The 20,790-nt window shown below is 44.6% G+C and overlaps 2 protein-coding genes across 3 annotated transcripts in view; one reads left to right on the top strand and one right to left on the bottom strand.

Annotated features, from left to right (window-relative positions):
• Window positions 1-20,790, bottom strand: part of LOC119160846 (uncharacterized) — a 275,521-nt gene that overhangs the window by 81,402 nt on the left and 173,329 nt on the right. The window lies entirely within an intron of this gene.
• Window positions 1,640-17,345, top strand: LOC142776652 (uncharacterized). Of its 2 annotated transcripts, none has more exons than XM_075880649.1 (5): window positions 1,640-1,796; window positions 6,754-6,808; window positions 13,529-13,617; window positions 16,783-16,942; window positions 17,040-17,345. In XM_075880649.1, exons 1-5 carry the CDS (start codon window positions 1,650-1,652, stop codon window positions 17,300-17,302), a joined length of 714 nt encoding a protein of 237 aa, XP_075736764.1. In that variant the 5' UTR covers window positions 1,640-1,649; the 3' UTR covers window positions 17,303-17,345. The 2 variants fall into 2 exon arrangements, with proteins under 2 accessions (XP_075736764.1, XP_075736765.1); XM_075880650.1 differs by having other exon boundaries at window positions 1,657-1,796; window positions 6,746-6,808.

Here is a 20,790-nt window from a genome sequence, read left to right as displayed (position 1 = left end):
TTATAGATTTCCTTTAAAAGATTAGTGACTCCATCTTTTACACCCAGTGTGTCTAGTATTCCCCACAAGTCCTCTTGAACCACGCTATTGTACGCTCCCTTGAATTTCTGCAGGCCGGTAGGAAGCTTCACAGCGCAGCGCCTGATCTTGTGAAACGGCGCAGCCATGCAGGCAGGGCATTCAATTCCCTCCCTATTTTTTGTATACTACTGTCCTTGTGTACATCGTAGAACACATAACAGTAATGATAGCAAACAGATCATTGATTCGGGTAGGCTTGGTGTTTTTATTTAAAATGGAACAACGAGGAAGCCGCTGTAGCTCGTGCCTGTATACAGCTGCTTTATATGGAGATGAAACTTTAACGAAAAAAAAATGTTATGATAAACAGTAGGCTCATAACAAACAACATTTCTCTGAGGGTGCATGGAATATATGTTCCATGCAAGGCTATGCATTGCAGTCCTTACTGCATTAATTATGTACACGTACTGCAGGGCATGCAAGTGTATGCAGACACACGCTGACGAAATGACATTTTTTGCTACATACAAACGTGCACCGCACCAAATAAGACGCACGTGTTTGTATAGTCAGGGAACACTCGTGAATATTGATGAAATCACACAGCTCGCTTACAGTATAAAACAAACACGATTGCGAACAATAAAATGCAACGCTGTTTAAAGAGGCGGACCCAGATTACGAGGAGAATTATCAGTATGGCATACACACCACGTGTCAAGCTTTTGCAACATCTAAAGAGACTAAATATGGAAAGTTGCCTTTGTAAGTTAACATGACAGTACCAAATGGAGAAGCCACACGAGAGAACAATTCATCGTGGGCTAAAGAATGTGTTTTAAATATTATACACAGCTTTGCAAGATAATATCGACGAGTTTTACTCGTCTAGGTGTGGGAGGTGTAGGCCTGATAAAATGCGATGTTGCTTCAGAGCCTTTCTTTCGTAATATTGCAATTTTATTCAACTCTTTCAAACGCGGCACCGTAAATTTCTACTGGGTGCTCGAACACGGCAAGCAGGTCGCGGGGCAAAATCTTTGTAACATTTTATTACCGAAACAGCGATACTAGCAATGCTTGAGCTGCACTTGCTGTTTTCTAAATTGTAACCTCCTCAATCTCATCACTGTGATCAGGAAATAGAGAGGAAAAGTACAGCAGTAGTACGTAGAGAAATATTCAATTTCAAGCCCTTTAGCAATATCATCTAAACAAATTGCCAGTTCACTGTTGAATTCTCGATGGAAACAAACAGCTGATCAGGGACGCAAGCTTGGCTTGGCACTGGCTTGGCCGTTCATACAGAGCCAAAAGCCGCTGCAGCAAACTGGATTGCGGATCGTATTGAGACAAAATATTTTATACATTTTTGTTTTCTTTGTTTCATTTCTCTAATTGCTCTTGTGATGGCGTGGACCGCGCTTCGTGATCTCATGTACCGGCGCACTGTTTTTAAGTTTAGTATGGCGCACGATAATACATGATTGCGTGCTTTAATTTAAAAAGGTTCGCGAGTATGGCAGCAACACTGCAATGTCGGGAAGAGGCACGGGGAAGAGGATAGTAGTAGAACCAGTAGCAGCTGCATGCCCGGGTGGAGCGACTTATGCCCAGATGGAGGAATGTCAACCCGATGCCTTTTGTGTTGGCCGTTCTGGCAGTTCTGCCGACTTTATAGAAAGAGACGACCCCGTCGCTTGTCCTCTTCTCTTTTCCTTCGGGCATCAGCGACAACATTGACGGACGACGTGTTCGACTTCACCGTGCACGTGAGTATAGGTTGGTTTTTCATTCGAGTGAATTCTTGTTCAGATTTGCAACTTGTCGACTTCATCCTGATCACCTGTCACCGGCAATAAGTCACATACGTGTGATATTTAGGTGAAATAAATGATAATGCACATTTTCTGCTCCATTTGCGTGACTTAGCTACACGAGGACATGAAGTAAAGCCTTTGTCGCCTAGCCACTAGTAGGCAAGATCGATCACTCGCATCCTTCAGTTCACGAATCAACGCGCCTGCCTTAAAATTAGTAAGCTGCTCGCAAAGAAATCTTACCGAGGCAATTTTGTTTTCTGTGAACAATTCACCGTAGATTTGTCTTGAATAACAAAAAAAAACTTGAAAAATAAATGTCGCGACCTTTTAGAAAACCCCGTGTCTAAGAGCTAGACGCGGCATTTTGTAAAAGGCTCATTAAATTCAGTATGTTTTCGTAGTTTCTGCTTGAAATTATTATTGTCTATGAATTTCATGGCCCAATCTTTTGCTTTGGCTGAAAATCTCGGCGGCAAAAACTTTGTTCAGTGTCCCTTTAAGGGCAGGTGTAGATGCCATCATTTCAGTCGCAAATCTTTTTGCTAGTCGGTCGGCTGGTTAACAATAAGGGTACTAACTAGAGTTCCAGATTTTAACAGCAACACATCGTCATGGCTTCATCGGATGCTGCATTATATACATTCTATCCTCGTTTTTAAATAGGTGTACCGTATGGTCCACTAGTACAGGAAACAAGCGAGCTCATGGACAGTGAGCCATGTGGTGCTAACTGGCAGCGAGGCTTGTGAATGGGACGCATGCGCATAGAATCGGGGTGCGCCCAGTTTTGTCTGCCATTTCTCCGCCTGTACGCATGACAGCATTGGAAAGCGCATCCGTAATTTAGCTGCGCAATTTATCTAGCCCAGTGCCTCCTGCTTCAGGGATTTCCTGTGAGCACAAAAAATGCATGATTTTAATCGTTGCTGCAGTGTTTTGCAAGTTGTCACCGTAAAGCACATCATATTTTTCGCATAATGCTCGCTGCAACTAGCAAGTTTCGATGACTCAAAATGCTGTTCAGGTCTGATGTAGCAAACATTTTAAGCTCGTCCTCGTGACCATGAAATATTGGTTTATTAAATAATGGAAGGAAGAGTTGGTATCAGTTGATTTACAGTGTGAAAATGAAAAGTGCGAAGGACCGTGCCTCGCAAGTAAGCCCCGAGAGCATGAGCAGAGAAGTAGCAGATGAGGATGCTCATGCGCTGCATTTCCAAATCTCACCAGCACTAATGCTTGACCGACTGCTGGCCACGCACTAGCGTGTTCTTTCTGAAACAGGACTTTGGCCCTACAAGCAAGTTCTTGAAGGGCATAAGTAAAACGTAGAATGGGCCCCCTAAATGCACCCATCCTTGAACCATTGGGCTTATGAATTAGTGCCCTTTTCAAAATACAACTATTCTGAGCTATAAATTGTGACAGAACCGTGCACGAAGTTTAAAAATGGGAAAAAAGTCTTTAAATGTCCCCTTTATACATAGTGTTCCTGTGATGTCACTTCTGCCGTTGTCGCCCTCTCCCGCCATGTCCGGGTAACTCCCTGGGTACCTACGGCAGTTTACGTGCTGCAGTGCGGTTTGTTGGGGGCTCGTCATCTGTTGCTGTGAACGATGTGGAAGCATTGTGGTTTTTTGTTGTCTTACTTTAACGAGCTCATTGGATTAGGAAGGCCTCGCTCGTTCACTCGATACAAGACCAGATAATCAAGATGTGCGACACATATACCAGCCACGGCGTACACCGGCTGCCCGCCACAACCTATGAGGGCCTATTATCTTGCTTTCACTACAAATTGCCTGGCCCAAAAACAAGTGAAAGCTCAAAATCTCTCGAGCTGCAATTTTAAGAGTGGATGTGCGAAGCGCAGCTGCTCCCATCGAAAACTAGTCGTGCAGAGCTAGGCAAGTTTACAAGAGATATAATATTATGAATATATTGTCACGGCCTACGCCACCAAAGTAGCAATGCCCCCCCCCCCCCAGAGTGTTTTAAACAGTGCTGATGTTGAGCTTGAGCCTCTTTGATTGCAATTTGTGGAAATAGTCGAGGAAAATATTATACAAGGCAGATAGCGACTTTGCGTGGTGTGTGCCGCGGTAATGCCAGTCATCACTTTCGCGTATGCTTTAACACACTTTTCACTTTGTATTTTGCTTTTGTTGTACGCTAATGTACAGTTGAGTCACTGAACATGATGGAGACCGTGTATAGAAATAATTGACTAATTAAAAAAAATCCTGACGCCCAACTTGAACCGATCGGCTATACTTCAAAGTGAACTAATATTGTTTCCCATTCTTTATAGTTTGTTTCAATGCAATACCAAATCTCCGCGATCGCCATCACGATTTTAACCGCCTTCCTCGCCATCATGATTTTAACTGCGGACAAGTTTGTATGTACAGTATCTTGGTAAGCTATATCTGTTTGCAGGTAAATACTTGGCTATGGCACTTACCCGTAATGAAGTTGCACCTGAAGATGCAATTATTGCAAAGTTTCTTCAAGTAGCTTTTGTTAATCTGCACCAGCCAAATACGCTGGTACTTTTAGGAAAATCGGAATGTGCGTTCTCAATTTCAGGTTATAACTTTCAGCGAAAAAACACCCTAAGCTCTGCTCCCTCTGCGTGGACTACTAAATCAACTTGCCTCACTAGCAGCTCATAATTTCTCAAACTTGCATCATGAGGCAAAACTAAACGGGTGCAAGCACGAGGAGACAACATGGCAGTTGTAGGCGATAGATTCGGTTGGTGCCCGGGCATGTTGGTGGCGCATTTCGGAAGTGACGAAAAGGCGCTGCGAGATGCACGTGCACACTTTGTATAGTTGCTGTATTGGACAGCAAACTTTTTTTCTTATCTGAGCAGTTTTACCAAAGGAAGCTTCATCATATGGCGTGATAAATGAAGCGAATCCACAGGTTGAACCACATCATAGCCTCGCTGTGCTTTTGTACTTTTTTTAGCTCGCAAAATTTATTTGTACATATAAGTGACAACTTGCCAGTAATAAGGCAGCACTTGTTTCTTTACCATATGATCATCTCCGGTGTGCTGCTGCCTCAATATTTCAAATTCTAAGCATTTACATCATTGTATGCTAACTTTTCCTTCAAAGTGAGACAAGCCACATGTGTATCGTAGATCAAGAAGCATGCCAGTTTTACGTACTTGCAAGGTAAACATCAGAAATGCACAGTTGATCAAAAATACTAGCTTAATGGTGCATCTACATAGCAGAGCACCTGTGGCACCTTGGGAACAAGATAATGCCACATATGTTACAAGAGATAATTAAAAAAGACAGGGGACGTTCCGTGAACAAATAGAAACAAAAATAAAATGGCACGTGGCAGCGAGCGAAGGCGGCAAGGGGGGGGGGGGGAGCCCGTGGGACTTCAGCGGATGAACGTAAGGTGTGTGTCTAATATGTGCAAGAAAAAAAAATTCAAAATTTTGGCGACTGAAATGAGGACGACTTAGTGAGTGTGCTCATGACGAGAGTAAACACGGTTATTTTTTTTTTCAAATCTCTTTTGAAAGCCACAAAAAATCTGTATGTGGTGCAGCCTAACAGAAGGTCCGTGAAGGCAAATTATGAATTCGTCGTTGTACAAAGGCCTATTTTTTTTTTCATGCGCACCATCCCCGCCGCGGTGGTCTAGTGGCTAAGGTACTCGGCTGCTGACCCGCAGGGCGCGGGTTCGAATCCCGGCTGCATTTCCGATGGAGGCGGGAATGTTGTAGGCCCGTGTGCTCAGATTTAGGTGCACGTTAAAGAACCCCAGGTGGTCTAAATTTCCGGAGCCCTCCACTACGGCGTCTATCATAATCATATAGTGGTTTGGGACGTTAAACTCCACATATCAATCAATCAATCATGCGCACCATAAATAGTGCTCAAAATTTATTTGCATATGTTGTTTTCATCCTCGCTGTATTCCGTGCTGTTTATGATGTAAAAAAAAAGTAGCACGCTGAAGTGGTGCTGCTTTTGGGCAACAGTTGAAAATGGCGGGGTGCATGAATGCGGAATACTGCCGCTTACATGTACTCAAATCACTCTTGTGGTCACCTCCCACTGTTTGCAGCATGTGTTGTGTATACACAGCCGCATAATTCCTAGCTAGAAAAATTTGATTTTAGGTGTTTCACGCCATTTTCTATGTAACTATTCCACAATTGCACACACTGATCAGCAGGCTTTCAATTGCGCTGAAGGACACAGGTGCCATAAAATTCATAGTCGATTCTTTCAAGAAACCGTATGTAAAGGCTTAAGCTTCATGCGTACATACACACACACATACCATATTGTTTTTTGTACTTTATGAAAGCTGCGAAGGTCTCATGTGCCTCCAAGCGTAACCTGTCTTATTTATTCTCCATCACCGCAAAAGTTTTGTGAGTTTCAAATAAAAGTACTTTGCGCATGGCCACTTTTGGGTAATTTTTTGTGTAGGTGTTATTTGAGCGCCTACAGTGTTTACTTTATAAGCCTGTATGTATATGTTGCATTATAAGGATGCAGAATGTGTGTAGCTGTACAGTATAGATGAAGTGTAAAAATTAAGTGTGCCTATTGTAGTGTTCTTGCAACCAATCTTACCCCCGTATTCTAGAACGTCCCTCCACTCAACGCTTCACCTTCACTTGAGATGGCTGATGGGAGCGCCGTCTCTAAGCAGAGAAAATTGCTGCATGTCAGCAATAATCTGCTGTGATTCTCGAGTAGCGCAGCGTCGCTTTCAAACGAGCAGTGGCACAGTGCTCAACTCTGTCAAGTGAAGGGTGAAAGTCGAGTCGGGGAGCGTTTATGAATATGGGGGTTAGTTTTGTTGTCTTGTTAACCTGCCATTAACACTGGATTGATGCTACTTTGCTCTAGCTGTACAGTGCTCTCCAAGGCTCAAGGAGGCACCGCACGGGGAAGGCTCGGAGCAAACCATGCGTGAGTTTCCTTTCATTGTTACACTATGCACGTATTAAGTGATAGACTTTAATGTATGCTATTTGTATTGTGCAAGTTTTTGGGGACATACAACTTCCAACACTTATATGTTCTGACGAAAATCACGCAAGAATGAGAGAAGCTTGTGCAAAAATTATGCAAGAGTGTAAGAAGCTTTTGCAGAAGTCTGTGAAATGAAGTTTTGAAATTTTGTGGCAATGTGTCATTGTACAGTGGTCAACAGTCTTGCTCAGCATGCTTGACTGCAGGGCTCCCGGCTGCACAGGCGCATCTACGGAGTGCCTGATGCATGATGGGCCAAATGTCAGCCTGCACACTGGTGCCTCTTATCCCCGTTTGTCTGTTACATCAGTGTCTCTTGTAAAGAGGATCAACTGTGCTACCTTTTTTTTTCGAATATAATGAGTTCTTTTTCCAGATTGTTGTTTTAAGGTGGAGCCTCACATTTCTATCAAATACTGAAGATTCTATTTTTCCTTCTAGATGCTATGAAGTCACTCCTTGTGTTACAATAGAGTGAACACTGTTATGAGAAAAGCTACTTTATGGAGTTAACTCACTCCATATTGACTTAACACACAAAATTGGTGAAAACTACACTCCATTCCAGCTGCATTAGGAATAATATTCATTTGCATACTTCTGTTTCTTTTGTTTGTTTGTTGGCTGGAGGTTTGGAGTATAGGGTGGCCGGAGGGCACTGTGTAGTCTTTCTTCATCTTCCCAATTTTGTGAACATCAATTGATAGCCGTATGGGAAGCAGCCAGCATGCTGAAACAGCGGTGCAAGCATGCAAGATGTTCACCATTGCATGCAGTCAGTTGCTGTGAGCAACCTACTGCATACAATTAACTGCGAGTGGTGAACTAACGCTGCACTATGTGTGCCTCCTGGAAAGCTGCAATGGTAAAGTGCCACAATCGTATAGTAACATGGATAACATCGCAATTTGTTTGTTGAATAATTTTGCAACAGAATCAATGGAGTTTTGGATAAATTTGTGTATCTGCCTGGTTCATCAAAGCTACAGAGTCAAATGCGGTATATACTCGCGTATTATGTGTACTTTTTTTGTCAATCCGGTCATCTGCGAAGCTAGTAGGAATCGCTGGCCTAAAAGCTCAACTGGGAATATATGTTGCAGGCGCTGTCACAGCTGTCTCAAAGCGGATTGTCATTTGTTTGCTAAGCCTGTTCAAATGCCCCCATTTTCTTGAAGTTCTTCCGAACAGTGCTCACAAAAACCAGTTCCCACGACAGGGTTTATTTATTTATTTATTTATTTACTCTCAGGGCCCAAGGGCATTACAGAGAGGAGTGGGGGGTAAAACACTCTACAGGTATACAATGCAGCAGGAGTGTGGTTACACATATGAAACATATTTGAAATATCCGCATAAACTGATAAAATAAACAAACAACAGCAAGGAGAAATCAAAAGGCGCAAAAAAACATTTGCCGTACACGGGAACAACCGAGCAGGATTTACACAAAACCGCGGAATTCGCGGAAAAAAAAAACTCAGGTAATATGGCCACTAATAGCCACCTTGAAATTGGCTGGCTCAATTATTGAAGCAATGCAGGTGGGGAGGTGGTTCCAGTCCGAGCTGGTTTTAGGAATAAATGAGTTGAAATAATAGTTTGTCCGGCTGCTGGGTACGCCAACCTTGAACTGATGGTCGTTTCTTGTCGAATGATAAGTGGGAGGAAAAAGCATCGAATCTTTGAGCGTTGAATTGGCGTGATAAATTTTATGAAAAAGACAAAGTCGTGATATTTTCCTACGAACAGACAGATCAAGTAGGTTAAGGGAAGATTTCAAGGACGAGACGCTAGCCGTACGAAAATAGTTTGATAAGATGAAGCGTGCGGAACGATTCTGGACAGCTTCGATATTATGGAGTAACGAGTTGATATGCGGGTCCCAGATCGACGACGCATACTCCAGCTTTGGCCGAACTAAAGTTTTGTATAAAACGAGTTTTATATCTGCTGGTGCAAGAGCAAAGTTTCGTCGTAAAAAACCGAGCATGCGGTTAGCGTCGCTTGTGATATGATCGATGTGTGTTTGCCAAGAAAGGTTATCCGAGATGTACACGCCAAGATATTTGTAACATGACACTTTGGTTAGGGGGTCGTGGTTGAGTATGTAGGTGCATGCTGTAGTATTATGTTTTTGACGGGTTACACGCATTACTTTGCACTTATTTGTGTTCAGTTTCATTAACCATGTATCGCACCAGGTAGAAATCTTATTAAGGTCAGATTGTAGCGCACTTTGGTCGGCGGAATCCAAAATTTCTCTGTAAATTACGCAGTCGTCCGCGAAGAGTCTAATAGTTGATGATAGTGTATTCGGCAAGTCATTAATATAAATTAAGAATAATAGGGGACCTAAGACAGAACCTTGCGGCACACCAGACGTAACAGAGCAGTGCGTGGAAATAAAGCCATTAGCAACTACGTATTGTGTGCGGTTACTTAAAAAACACTCCAACCATTTGAGAATATTTACATCTAGATTGATTGAGTTTAATTTAGAGAGCAGTAGTTTATGACAAACGGTATCGAATGCCTTCGCGAAGTCGATAAATACGCAGTCGATAACTGAAGAACGGTCAGCGGCGCAAAAGAGGTCGTTAGTGAGGCTAAGTAACTGAGTTTCACAGGAGTAATTTTTTCTGAAACCATGTTGGAATTCGCTAAAAAAGGAATTGTTTTCGAGAAAGCGGACTAAATGGCTGTAGATAATGTGCTCAACAATTTTACATGGTGCACTGATGAGCGATATGGGTCTGTAATTGATGGGATTGTGAGTGATACCTGTTTTGGGCAAAGGAACCACCTTCCCGACCTTCCAATCCTGTGGTATTGCAGAAGTTTCCAGAGACTGTGAAAAAATCTTAGATAGAATTATAGCGGATAACATTTCAGTATTTTTTAAGAATTTGGGGTTAATACCATCATCTCCGGGGGAGGAAGGTTTCAGATTCCTTATCAATTTGGCAACACCCACCCAGTCTATGATTAATGGATCCATGGGTAAATAATTGCAGGCAGGGAAAGGGGGCGAACAGTATGGCGTACAGGTTACAAATACCGACGAAAATACCGTATTTAGGGCTTCGCAGCACATTTCACTTGGGATCATACAGTCGTCTTCAGACATCAGTTCAATTTTCTTTTCACTTTTTCCGTTGATGGTTAGCCAAAATCTACGGGGATTAGTTCTAAGCATAGAGGGGAGGGTAACTTCAAAGAAAGAACGCTTAGCCACGGCAAGCGCGTGCGCATATTCATCGGCTGATTCATTGTACGCAGCCCATCGGTCAGTTGACCTCGAGCATTTGGCTTTCCGGAAAAGGCGCTGCTTTTTATTGCGTAGTCGCTTCAGGGTCGGTGTGAACCACGGGGATTGAATAGTATTCGTTATTCTACGCAGAGGTACATAGTGGTCTATTAACTCAGACACTTTGGATTTGAACCGATGCCAGTTTTCGTCTACAGAACGCTGATCAAAATTTTGAAACAGTTCTTCGGTGAATATTTCAAGCTCCCTATTTATTGCAGCATAGTCTGCACGTTTGTAGTCCCTGAATGTTTTGGAGGTTTTCTGTCGTCTGGGATTCCTGTTGGGAATAGTAAAGTGGATTGCTGAATGGTCACTGAGACCAGGTATCACAGAAAGGGATGTAACAAGATCTGGGTGAGTTGTGAGGACTAAGTCTAGAATAGTTGAGCTGGTAGTAGTAACACGGGTCGGGTAATTGACAAGTTGCATTAGATTGAAATCTGAGCACACACTGACAAAAGATGCGCTTTCAGACGAGCTGGAGCTAGCACTTGGTTGGGGTAAACACCAAGAAATATCGGGTAGATTGAAGTCACCCAGGACAAAGAGCACTGCAGCAGGAAATCTAATATGTATCTTATTTAAAACATCATGAAATATCTCGGAAAAGCCTGAAGAAGAATTTGGAGGCCGATAGCAGGCACAAAGAATGTAGTCTTTGTGGTGCAGGCGAATGCACACACAGACTAATTCAAGTTCAGAAGCGACATTAACTTTGAAAGACACAAATTCATTTGATACCGCAATTAGGACACCTCCGCCGGAACGGCTACCCCGGTCGTACCGATAAAGAACGTAGTTTTTTGCACCATGCAAAACTTCCCTGCTATCGATTTTCGCTGACAACCAAGTTTCCGTCAGTATTATTACATCTGCCAGGCACGCATGAACAAGGGATAATAATTCGTCACGCTTGTTCATTACGCTTCTTACATTACAAAGGAGAAAGGAAATTTCCCGCTCAATAGCATCAGCTTGTGTGCGCACATCTAGCTACGTTGAAGACTGACCTTCACTTTTGTTTGGGGAACACGATCCGGCTTGGTCCAGACTATTATGATTACTTCGGAAGTTTTGAAAGCGCCCATCCTTTAGTCCAATTTCAACAACACGATCGGTAATGCTGCAATACACATAGCTCTTTTTGTTGATTACAACTTTGTTGTACTTCAGAGAAAATGGCTGACTGGTGGCCTTCGCGAAATCCAGCAACTTTTTACGTACGGTGCGCGTTGCCTTACAAAAGTCCTGAGCAACTGAAATGTTTGTACCGCGTAGCTTGGATTTTTGTGAAAAAATTGATTCTTTCGTTTTAAAAGACGCAAATTGGACGATGATTGGCCGGCACTTATTTTCGACAAATGCTCCTAATCTGTGCGCACGATTAATCGCTTCATCGGACAATTGTATTTTGAACTTGTCAGAAAGAATTCCCCTAATTTTATTTTCTGCTTCAGCCCACGTCTCTTCCACACAATCAGATATTCCATAGAATACCAAATTTTCTCGTCGTGCCCTGTCTTCAAAATCATCTAACCGTGATTGTAGTGTGGCGCTTTCATTACGTACAGCTGACGTAATCATCGCGTCCAAATTCGCTTCATCATGTAGTGCGTCAAAGGAATTTACTTTTTCTTCAACAGCGGCAAGACGCATTGTTAAGTCAGATACCTTGGTGTCAAGAATTCGTTGGTTTTCTTTTACCTCATTGATAGATTCCAAGAGCTGGTCGTGCCGCTCGTCTAGGTGCTTAGTAAGACGGTTAATTGCAGACAAGACTTGGCTAGTTTCAGCTGCAGGGTCCAGTTTTGGGGGACCAGGGTTAAGCTCAACGTCGCCTCCTAGTACAACAAGCCTAACAACATACACAATGTCATAAAACTCAGACACTAAGACATGTGGGCATGGGAATAGCAGCAGGCAGATATTATCGGATCTTTTCGAATAGAGCGAGGGTACAGTACCAACCTGAACAAAAAAGCAGAAAGTGTTTTTAGCGACCATCGTCGCTGCTGCCATTCCCTGCCCACTGAATTGTGGCGAAGTCGGAAGGCGGCTTAAGTAGGCCATGCTGGATGTGGTCGATTTCCCTCTGGCGGCTTGGGCAGCGTCCCCTTGCGGAGACACGTATGGAGGCAGGTCACATGGCGCAGAATGGATCGTTGCTATCTCCAGGACCGGGCGTTCTTCAGCAGCATTTGGGTGCGCCGAAGTCACGGCGCAGGCATAACGGCACGTGTGTAGCAGTGCAGCCAACTGAACAAAAAAGCAGAAAGGGTTTTTAGCGACCATCGTCGCTGCTGCCATTCCCTGCCCACTGAATTGTGGCGAAGTCGGAAGGCGGCTTAAGTAGGCCATGCTGGATGTGGTCGATGCCCCTCTGGCGGCTTGGGCAGCGTCCCCTTGCGGAGACACGTATGGAGGCAGGTCACATGGCGCAGAATGGATCGTTGCTATCTCCAGGACCGGGCGTTCTTCAGAAGCATACCAGAGAACATAAGTACTCTCCAATAATTGTCGGGAACCCAACGTAAAGTAAGATGCAGACAAGGAACCGCGATGCCAACACAGTGCTGTGTGTGTCGCCCTTCATGTGTGTGTGTGTCCATTCCTTGTCCCAGTCTTCTATTGTGTTGTGTTCCCTCCGATATCTAACCAACACACCCAAGCTTCTATGCTAAGTCTTATTCAACGCACTCTTCTGCTGGCTCCCATACTGAATATTGCATGTCGAAGAACTCCACGCTGATGTGCTCAGTGGTAGCACGGTTTCAGTTTTCTTCGGTAAGCTTTATAACAGCAATCTGCCTCGTATATAATTATTGTAGCCTATCACAAGGAACGGTAAAAACGCAATGGCCAGATGGCGAAACCGAAAAAAAAATGAGTGCGAAAACCTGCCTCATCTAGTTGATGTGACAGGTCCTTGCACGCGTTCAACATCTGTGCTGTGTCTCAGGAATACATTCTTGCCGTGGAAGAGGTGGGAAGATAGGAGGCAAACCTTTAGGCATTTCGGACTACACATAAAGAGGTTTGAGTTTTCAAGTTCGATATTCTAGGGAAAGCATAAAAGTTCATGGAAGAAGGGACCTTGCACTCAGTCCATTTTGTGTAAGACTGCACTCGCCTGCTCGACAAGAGATGTGCCTGACCAGAGCATCATGAAGTCAAATGTGTCTGTGTGTGTGCTGGCAAGGTGGCTCGGGCTGGTTGGGGAGGGCAAAGTATGCGAGCAAAAAGTTTCTTGTAGTAAAGCAGGCTGGCTAATTATACTGGTGAGCAAATTATGTGAGGATGCAAATTGTGCGAGTAAATATGGTATGTACTCTTGTATGTTTCAGCTCTATGGCTACGGATCCTGCGGATCCAACTTGGCATCCGGCAGCAACAAAGAGAGGTTCTGCAGGAGGTGCGACAGCTGAAGCACAAGGTACGGCTCTTGTCCGTGCCTCAGCACGCCCAGCCAGCACAGCGCCCCTCTGACCTTCCCCGGCTGCCTGCTGGTACAATTGGAGAAGTGGAGGCAGCAGAGGCAGCTGTGCAGAGTAAAGCTGTGGCTGCGGCTTTGGTGTATATTTCTTGATTTTTAATATGCCTATGTAACATGCAGAAATTTATTACTGCTTTAAGATACTGTGTTTCGGGAAACAAACTAGTCAGGTTATCTCATGAGCCACTGTACTACAGTCGAATATGAATAATTCGTACTCAAAGAGGCCAGAAAATTTGTTCAAATTAAAAGAAGTTCAAAATAATGAAAGTTACCTTAATTACTTGAATCTAACACGCACCTTTTTTCCGGTTAAGGGAGTTCATAAATCGCATGTGCGTTAGAATCGAGTACGAAAAAAAAATGAATATGGTCATTCTATTGTCATCGCCACTTACAAAATGGCCGCCCCCTACGTGCGTCGGCATGGCGCGTCGGTCATTTCTGCCTATGTGTTTCCCATGCGCGGCACTTCATACGTGTGCTGAGGAGTTCGTCATCTTGTAGTACATTAGCATCGACGGCATGGTAGGGCTGACTCCAAAAACTCGACGAGTGCACCACAATGCTGCTTCTAAAAGAAAAGTCGTCGCGTGTGCCGGAACGGACAGAAATCGGGCCGCATCGCGGTCATTCGGAGTTCCCGAAACCTGCGTGCGGGACTGGCGGAAACAAAAGCAGAATATTGTCGACAGCAAAGATTCACGCAAAGGCTTCAGTGGACCACAGCAGGGTCGGTTTCCACAAATTGAAGAGTTGCTCGGCGAGTATGTGATTAAGCAGTGAGCGGCACAGCGGCCCGTGACGACAGAACTGCTCCAAGTGCAGGCTATGCAGTTAGCCTTAGAAAAAGGGCTAATGCAGAGCCAGTTTGAAGCGGGCAGGTGCTGGCTAACTAACTTTATGAGGAGGAAAGGCTTTTCCCTCCGAAGGTGAACGGGCATATGCCGGAAGTTGCCGGAGGAGTACGAAGAAAAGCTTCAGAGTCTTCAGAGGTTCCTCCTAAACTTGCGGCACAACAACGGCTACCTGCTTGGGCAAATCGGGAATGCCGATCACACGCCTCTTTACTTCGACATGCCTGGCACCACAACCGTCTAGGAGAAGGGGGCGAAGCAAGTTTGTGTACTGACATCGGGCCACGGTAAAACTAGAGTGACAGCAATGCTCTGTTGCACGTCAGATAGGCATAAGCTTCCCCCGTACTTCATATTTAAACGGAAGACGGTCTCAAAAAGAGTCGTTTTCGCGAGTGGTGTAATCAAGCGGGCCAACGAGAAAAAAGGGTGCGCGTTGCAACCGATGTCTTAGTTTTTTTTTTCTTGTCGTGGAAACCGGGCACGCGTTACAATCGAGGGCGCGGTAGAATAGAGTAAATACGGTAAACGAGCGGAGGGCTCACCATGCAGTGATGCATGTGCATGGAGAAGTTTTATTCACAAATTACAGGACATCCGTCATTAATTAAAGTAGTCAATACATGTCTGTACACGTTGGCCTTGCAACGAGTCAACAAGTTTTGCGTGCAGTTTGCAAAGCATTTGTACTTCGGCTTCAGTATTCTCCTGGCAAAAGAAGTTGCGCGCGGCAATGTCCAGCGCTGACACTCTTCGAAGACAACTGTGTTTCCACTGTTACCATCTGCGCTGCAGCCGGAGCGTGGCCAGCACATGATGAGAATGGAGGAGCGTCTCCACCTGGAGAAAAGCAGATCGGCATTCGAGAGAGAAACACTCCGCGGCAGCTTTTTTTTTTTTTCTCTCTTCATGCACGGTGTTGAAAGGAGAAGAGTCTCTACATAGCAGGAACGAAAAACAGGGAAGCGTGACACCGGCGCGTTGCAGATCGGCATGAGAGAGCCAAATCTCTGCGACAGCTTTTTTTCCCCTCTTTCTCTTCATGCGCAGTGTTAAGAGGAGAAGGGTCTCTACGTGGCAGGGACGGAAAAAGCCGAAGCGGGGCACAGGAATGTCCCAGATTGGCATTTGGCAAACATTCCACCGCAGTCTTTTCTTTCCTTTTCTTCATTTTCTTCTTCAAGCACAGCGATGAGGTGTCTGAAGTGCCACCCCATGATTGGGCGGGGTGCTGAGAGCATTTTCGGAGCGCGGTATAGCTTTGATAGGACCACAGCGTCAGTTCGAATTAAGTGTGTTGGAATTAATGAGATTCGACTGTATTTACTATAGTCTGTGAAGTCCGAGTGAACTGTCCTAAGCTAGCAGACGATGTAGGCGGCATCGTGTGTTTGATGGGCAGTGACTAGCAATAGCCTGCTTAAAACAGACATTCAGTAATTTTGTTCATTTATCACCCTATTTCGTGTCCGCTGCGGCTCTCTCTACTTTGAGCTACAGTTCACCCTGCCTTGTGTTAGCCGATTTCTTACTTTTTTTAAAATCTAACATGCACCCAATTTCGCAGTGTGAAGAAAAATGCACCTTTGTTTATTGTGATGAGATTTCTATAGCGACATGCCTCTTTGTTGGCTATCACAGAAAAATATAAACAGCAAATGGTGCGACCATCTAGTGCGACCTTTATTTTTCTATCAGTTTCATCTATGACAGAAATTTAGTCGCTCTAAGGTTGCTTCTTAGTACGCCTTGATCATGTTCATTTATCTTGTTGTGCTCTGCTTACAATGCATTGATTAAAAACATGTCCAAGCTTCTTTTTTAATTCCACTTATTTTATCGTTTTTCACCTGTAGAAGCTACTCCTGGTCAACATTCAGGCAAGGACATTGTAACCTCGAAGAAACGTGTATTGGAATTTGAGCACTGTACAAAGTAATTATACTATTTCATAGCTAGAGTCAATATTTATTAAGGGTTATAACAGTGTTGTATTTGATTTCATAACAGCGAAACTGCATTCAGAGAAGGACTCTGAAAGGTTCTCACACTGAGTGTGAGAGGGCTGATGTGGAAACCATTTTAGGTCAAGTGAGTTGAAGTTAGCGTAAAAAAACAATGAAATGTTGTGATGCCCAAAAATTCAAGTTGTTGTTTTCAGTGTCCTCTTCTTGCAGATTTTTATCATGAAAACATTTCGATGCGCTGTTGCGTTTACCCCATCTATGCTTCTTGCATTTTTTTACAGCGCAAGCACCTCCTGCAGATTGGGGGACGTGGCCTCCGAGAAATTGGTGTGAATGCCATGAAGGCTGTATTGGCACATGATGTGCAAGTGCTGTACAGCCTTCATGGCAGAAAAGGGAAAAGGGCCTTTGTGAACCTGAGGCTCTGTAGATTAGTGACAGGTTAGACTTGTTCATTGTTTTATGTGTGTGTACTCTTGTGTATTTTCTGTACTGCAGTGCTTCATGTGTACTATGGTATTTCTGTTCTTGTATGCAGATGTCATCTGCCAAAAAGCAGGGTGCGACCAGGCGGAGGCCCTCAACTTTATTAAGAGGTGGCTGCCAGGGTGTGGTGATCGCTGTGGGGGCAGGAAGCGGCGCTTCAGAGAAGCATTTGTTGTGGAGCAGCCCGATGATCCCCACTCTCAGAGTGCAGATTATCGGCTGCTCGCGGCAGCTGGCTTCCTGCCCAGCCACAGCAGCCAGGGCCTTGACAGCACCACTGTCACTGTGCCCCCAACGCAACCTGACCTGCAGTAGAGCGGGCCTTTTTTAGTTGTGTATATATATTTTTCATTGTATACATTTTTGTTGTACCAAATAAATAAAAAAAAACAAAGAATAAATAGTCTGCAGACTGTCGGTGGTGCACTGTTCGGCTAGCTTATGCTGATTCGGAAGCACCATCACCATGTTTTAGTTACAAAAAAATGCTCCAAACTATGAATATTCTCGATTACCATGTGGGGGACATATGTGGGGATTGCAAGTGGGGGACATACGCTTTCAACATTTACTTCCTAACGACTTTTTTCGATCTGCTGTACCAAATACCAGTACCAAATAAAGCACTCGCTATTGCAAAAGATAAATTGGTAAAAAAATAAACTACACTTCTAGTGTTAGCAAAGGGAATGAGGTATAAAAGATGAAATAGATCGAGTAACTGCTTTCAGTTCTCAGCATTCAATTTTCTGTTGCCCCAAGTATACAGGGCTGCAAAGCTACAAGAGCGGGTCATCGAGGCATATTGTTTAAATCTTCCGGTAAGAAAAATTCCCTACTAATAATGGTTACATAATGGCAAGCCAAACAGTAGCCAATATTCGTCGTGCAGGAAACATCGGTGTAATAACGGCATTTGATTGGCTGCAATGTGGCCCTGGATTGGTCCAATGTCGGTCGTACATCCGTAGCCAATATTCGTCGTGCAGCAAACATCGGCGTAAAAATGGCATGTGATTGGCTGAAATATGGCCCAATGTTGGCCGAACATTGGCAGCTTTGTCGGCAATACGATGGGCATTCGTCGGCCCAATGTTGGTTGCATACTGGCTAAAACATCGGCAAAACGTCGGCCCATCATTGGCTTGAACGTCGGCCCGACATTGGAAGAAGTTGCACTTCCGACGTCGGCCCGACGTCGGTGCCGATGTTAGCCGATGTTGGTCCAAGATTGGTCCAACGGCGGCGTGCTGCCTGGGAATGTGATATAATGGTGCTTTCGTTGTGGCGATAGGCTGTAGTTGTCCTGATGGTTGGACAAGTGGAGTGTCACGGCGTTGGCAGTTGCGGCTTGTGTGGACGTACTGCTTGACTGTCTTCACGAAGCGTGATCAGTAGTAGGAGTGGCTGATTTTTTCCAAGATGCGCGTGTAGCCAAGGTGTCCGGATGATGGTTCGTCATGACAAGCAGGTAAAATATTGTCACGAAGCAAGGTTGGTGCAACCACTAGCTCAGAACCTTGCATATGGTCAAAGTACTTCATAGAGTGGACTCCGCCCCTGATGCAGAACGAAGCCCAAAATGCGAAATTTCTAGGAAGGCAAATTTGCAGCCTTCGAAGAAGTCAATGAGCGGGCCTAGCTGCATGTCGTCACGCCAGTGTTGGCCCAACTTTGTTGCTGATAGCGACAAAAGGAATGTATCGTCCTCTTCAACGTCAGCGTTCGTACTTACAATTGGTACACGTGAGTGACACTCAGCGTCGGTGTGTTTGTGTTCTTACTTGTGACTGATTGTAACGTCAAATTCTTGCAGCCGGAGGCTCCACTATGCTAGACGACTGGAAGGATCTTTGAGGTTAGCAAGCCAGCATAAGAAATGGCGGTCACTAACAACTCTGAATGTCAGACCACATAAGTCAGGTCCAAATTTTGTTTTTCTCGGCAGATAGTAGTGTCTGACTTTCATAGGTGATCCAGCGTATACGCCATTTTGCCATTGAACCAATACAGCTCCAAGTCCTACGTTGCCGGCATCAATGTGTAGCTTTGTGGCAGCATTGTCGTGAAAGTGACCGAGTACAGGTGGAGCTTGAAGATGGTTTTGTATAGTGTCAAAGGTATGACGCTTATCCCTACACCAAACAAGTGGTACGCCGTCTATTGTAAGTTTATTCAGAGGTTCAGCGATTTAAAAAAAAAAAACTTTTGAAAGCATCTGTAATATGCGCACAGTTCCAGAAATCGTCGCAGATCGCGCTTAAGCTCTGGGTCAGGAAATGTGGCAACAGCGCTTGTTTTCTCCGAGTCTGGGCGTATAACAGCGTGTCTCATAACGTGGCAAAAATACTTGAGTTCCACGAAACAAAATGACATTTCTGAGCTTTCAGATAACGTCCACCTGTTTGAATCGTCTGAATACCTATTTGAAAGTGCTGGCAATGTCACTAAAACGTGTCTGACAAGACAAATACATCGTCGAAGTAAACAAGACTTGATTGCCATTTTACCCAAAAAACCGTCTCCATCATTCTTTGAAATGTAGCTGGCACCGAGCATAAGCCAAAGGAAGGTCTTCGAACTCTTAGAGTCCGTCAGTAATAATGAGGGTGGTCTTTCCACTATTGCGCTCATCAACGCAATTTGAGAATATCCACTGCGCAGATTCATGAAAAAAAGTTAACGAGCGCTCAGAATACGGTCCAACGAGTCATCTGTTCATGGTGAAGGACACACGTCTTTCTTTGTGATCTTATTCAACTTTCGGTAGTCGATGCAAAACCACAGGTTACCACATTCTTTATTTACTTACACAACAAGAGACGCCGAGGGACTACTCGATGGCTAAATGGCATCGTCCTTGATCATCTTCTGGACTTTGGACTTTTCGGCGTAGGATGCCATGTTCTTTTAGCAAGACGCTGCAGGCGTGTTGTCGAACGGGTCTCTCGGTAGGCTCAGGGATGACACTATGCTTGGCAAGCGGTGTTTGGTTAACTTTCGAAGTTGTTGTAAAGCAGTTCTGAAAAATGAGTATTTCCAAAAGACGTTCCCGTTGTGCGGATGGCTGACCTTAGTTTACGTCAAGCGTGTTCACGAACGTCGCGGCGGAACGGTCGTACGACGAAAGGGCAGTTAATGTTGGGGGACCAGGGACGTCAGCAGTATACTGAAGGCATTCAATCACAGTGCTTTTCGGAAGATGGCGATACTCATCTCTGAAATTAGTGACTAGTGGGCAAACCTGGCTCTTCCTGGACTGAATAATACCTTGGGCTATGCAGATTTGTTGTTCAAAAGTATAAACGAATATCCTTCAGCATTTACAGAATCGGGGACGCCTTGCTCACATTCAACGCTGACAGAGAAGCTGCTGTAAGGAGCCAGAGTAACAAATTCGGATGATACACATTGCGCAGTCTTCGATAAGTGGTTGTTCTCAGGTTAAGGGTGAAAGGGGTCCGCGAACGACAACTGCAAGCCTCGTAGGTCAATATTTCTGCCATATTTGTGAAGTCAAGTCTCAAAATTAGTGGATGGCAGCACACACGTAGTATGGGGAAAGACCCTGTGAAGGTCGAAGCACGTGCTCGAACATGGGCTGTGTACTTATCAGTTGGCCTCACTAGGTGGCCGCCTGACTAGCGCCACGGGGTGTCCTTGCCAAGCGGTAGTTACGTTTTTTCATTTTTCATGCCAGGGCGCTGCTAATGAAAGCCGGTACCGACGAAAGCACTGACGACGTGATCATCGACGTGTGCGGTGATGTCGGCAGAAACAGTCTCATGACTTTCGGAAAAAAC

This window comes from Rhipicephalus microplus, chromosome X, assembly GCF_043290135.1.
Source record: "Rhipicephalus microplus isolate Deutch F79 chromosome X, USDA_Rmic, whole genome shotgun sequence".
Classification (NCBI taxonomy): Eukaryota; Metazoa; Arthropoda; class Arachnida; order Ixodida; family Ixodidae; genus Rhipicephalus; species Rhipicephalus microplus.
The sequence above is the reverse complement of the archived record's forward strand: the minus strand, read 5'-3'. Positions and strand labels throughout refer to the sequence as shown.

What these genes read in the sequence shown, in the direction of transcription:
- LOC142776652 (XM_075880649.1), top strand. Translation starts at nt 1,650, where the DNA reads ATGTCAACCCGATGCCTTTTGTGTTGGCCGTTCTGGCAGTTCTGCCGA. An exon ending in TGCGACAGCTGAAGCACAAG is followed by an intron (nt 13,618 to 16,782) that starts GTACGGCTCTTG and finishes ATTTTTTTACAG; the next exon opens with CGCAAGCACCTCCTGCAGAT. An exon ending in GCTCTGTAGATTAGTGACAG is followed by an intron (nt 16,943 to 17,039) that starts GTTAGACTTGTT and finishes TCTTGTATGCAG; the next exon opens with ATGTCATCTGCCAAAAAGCA.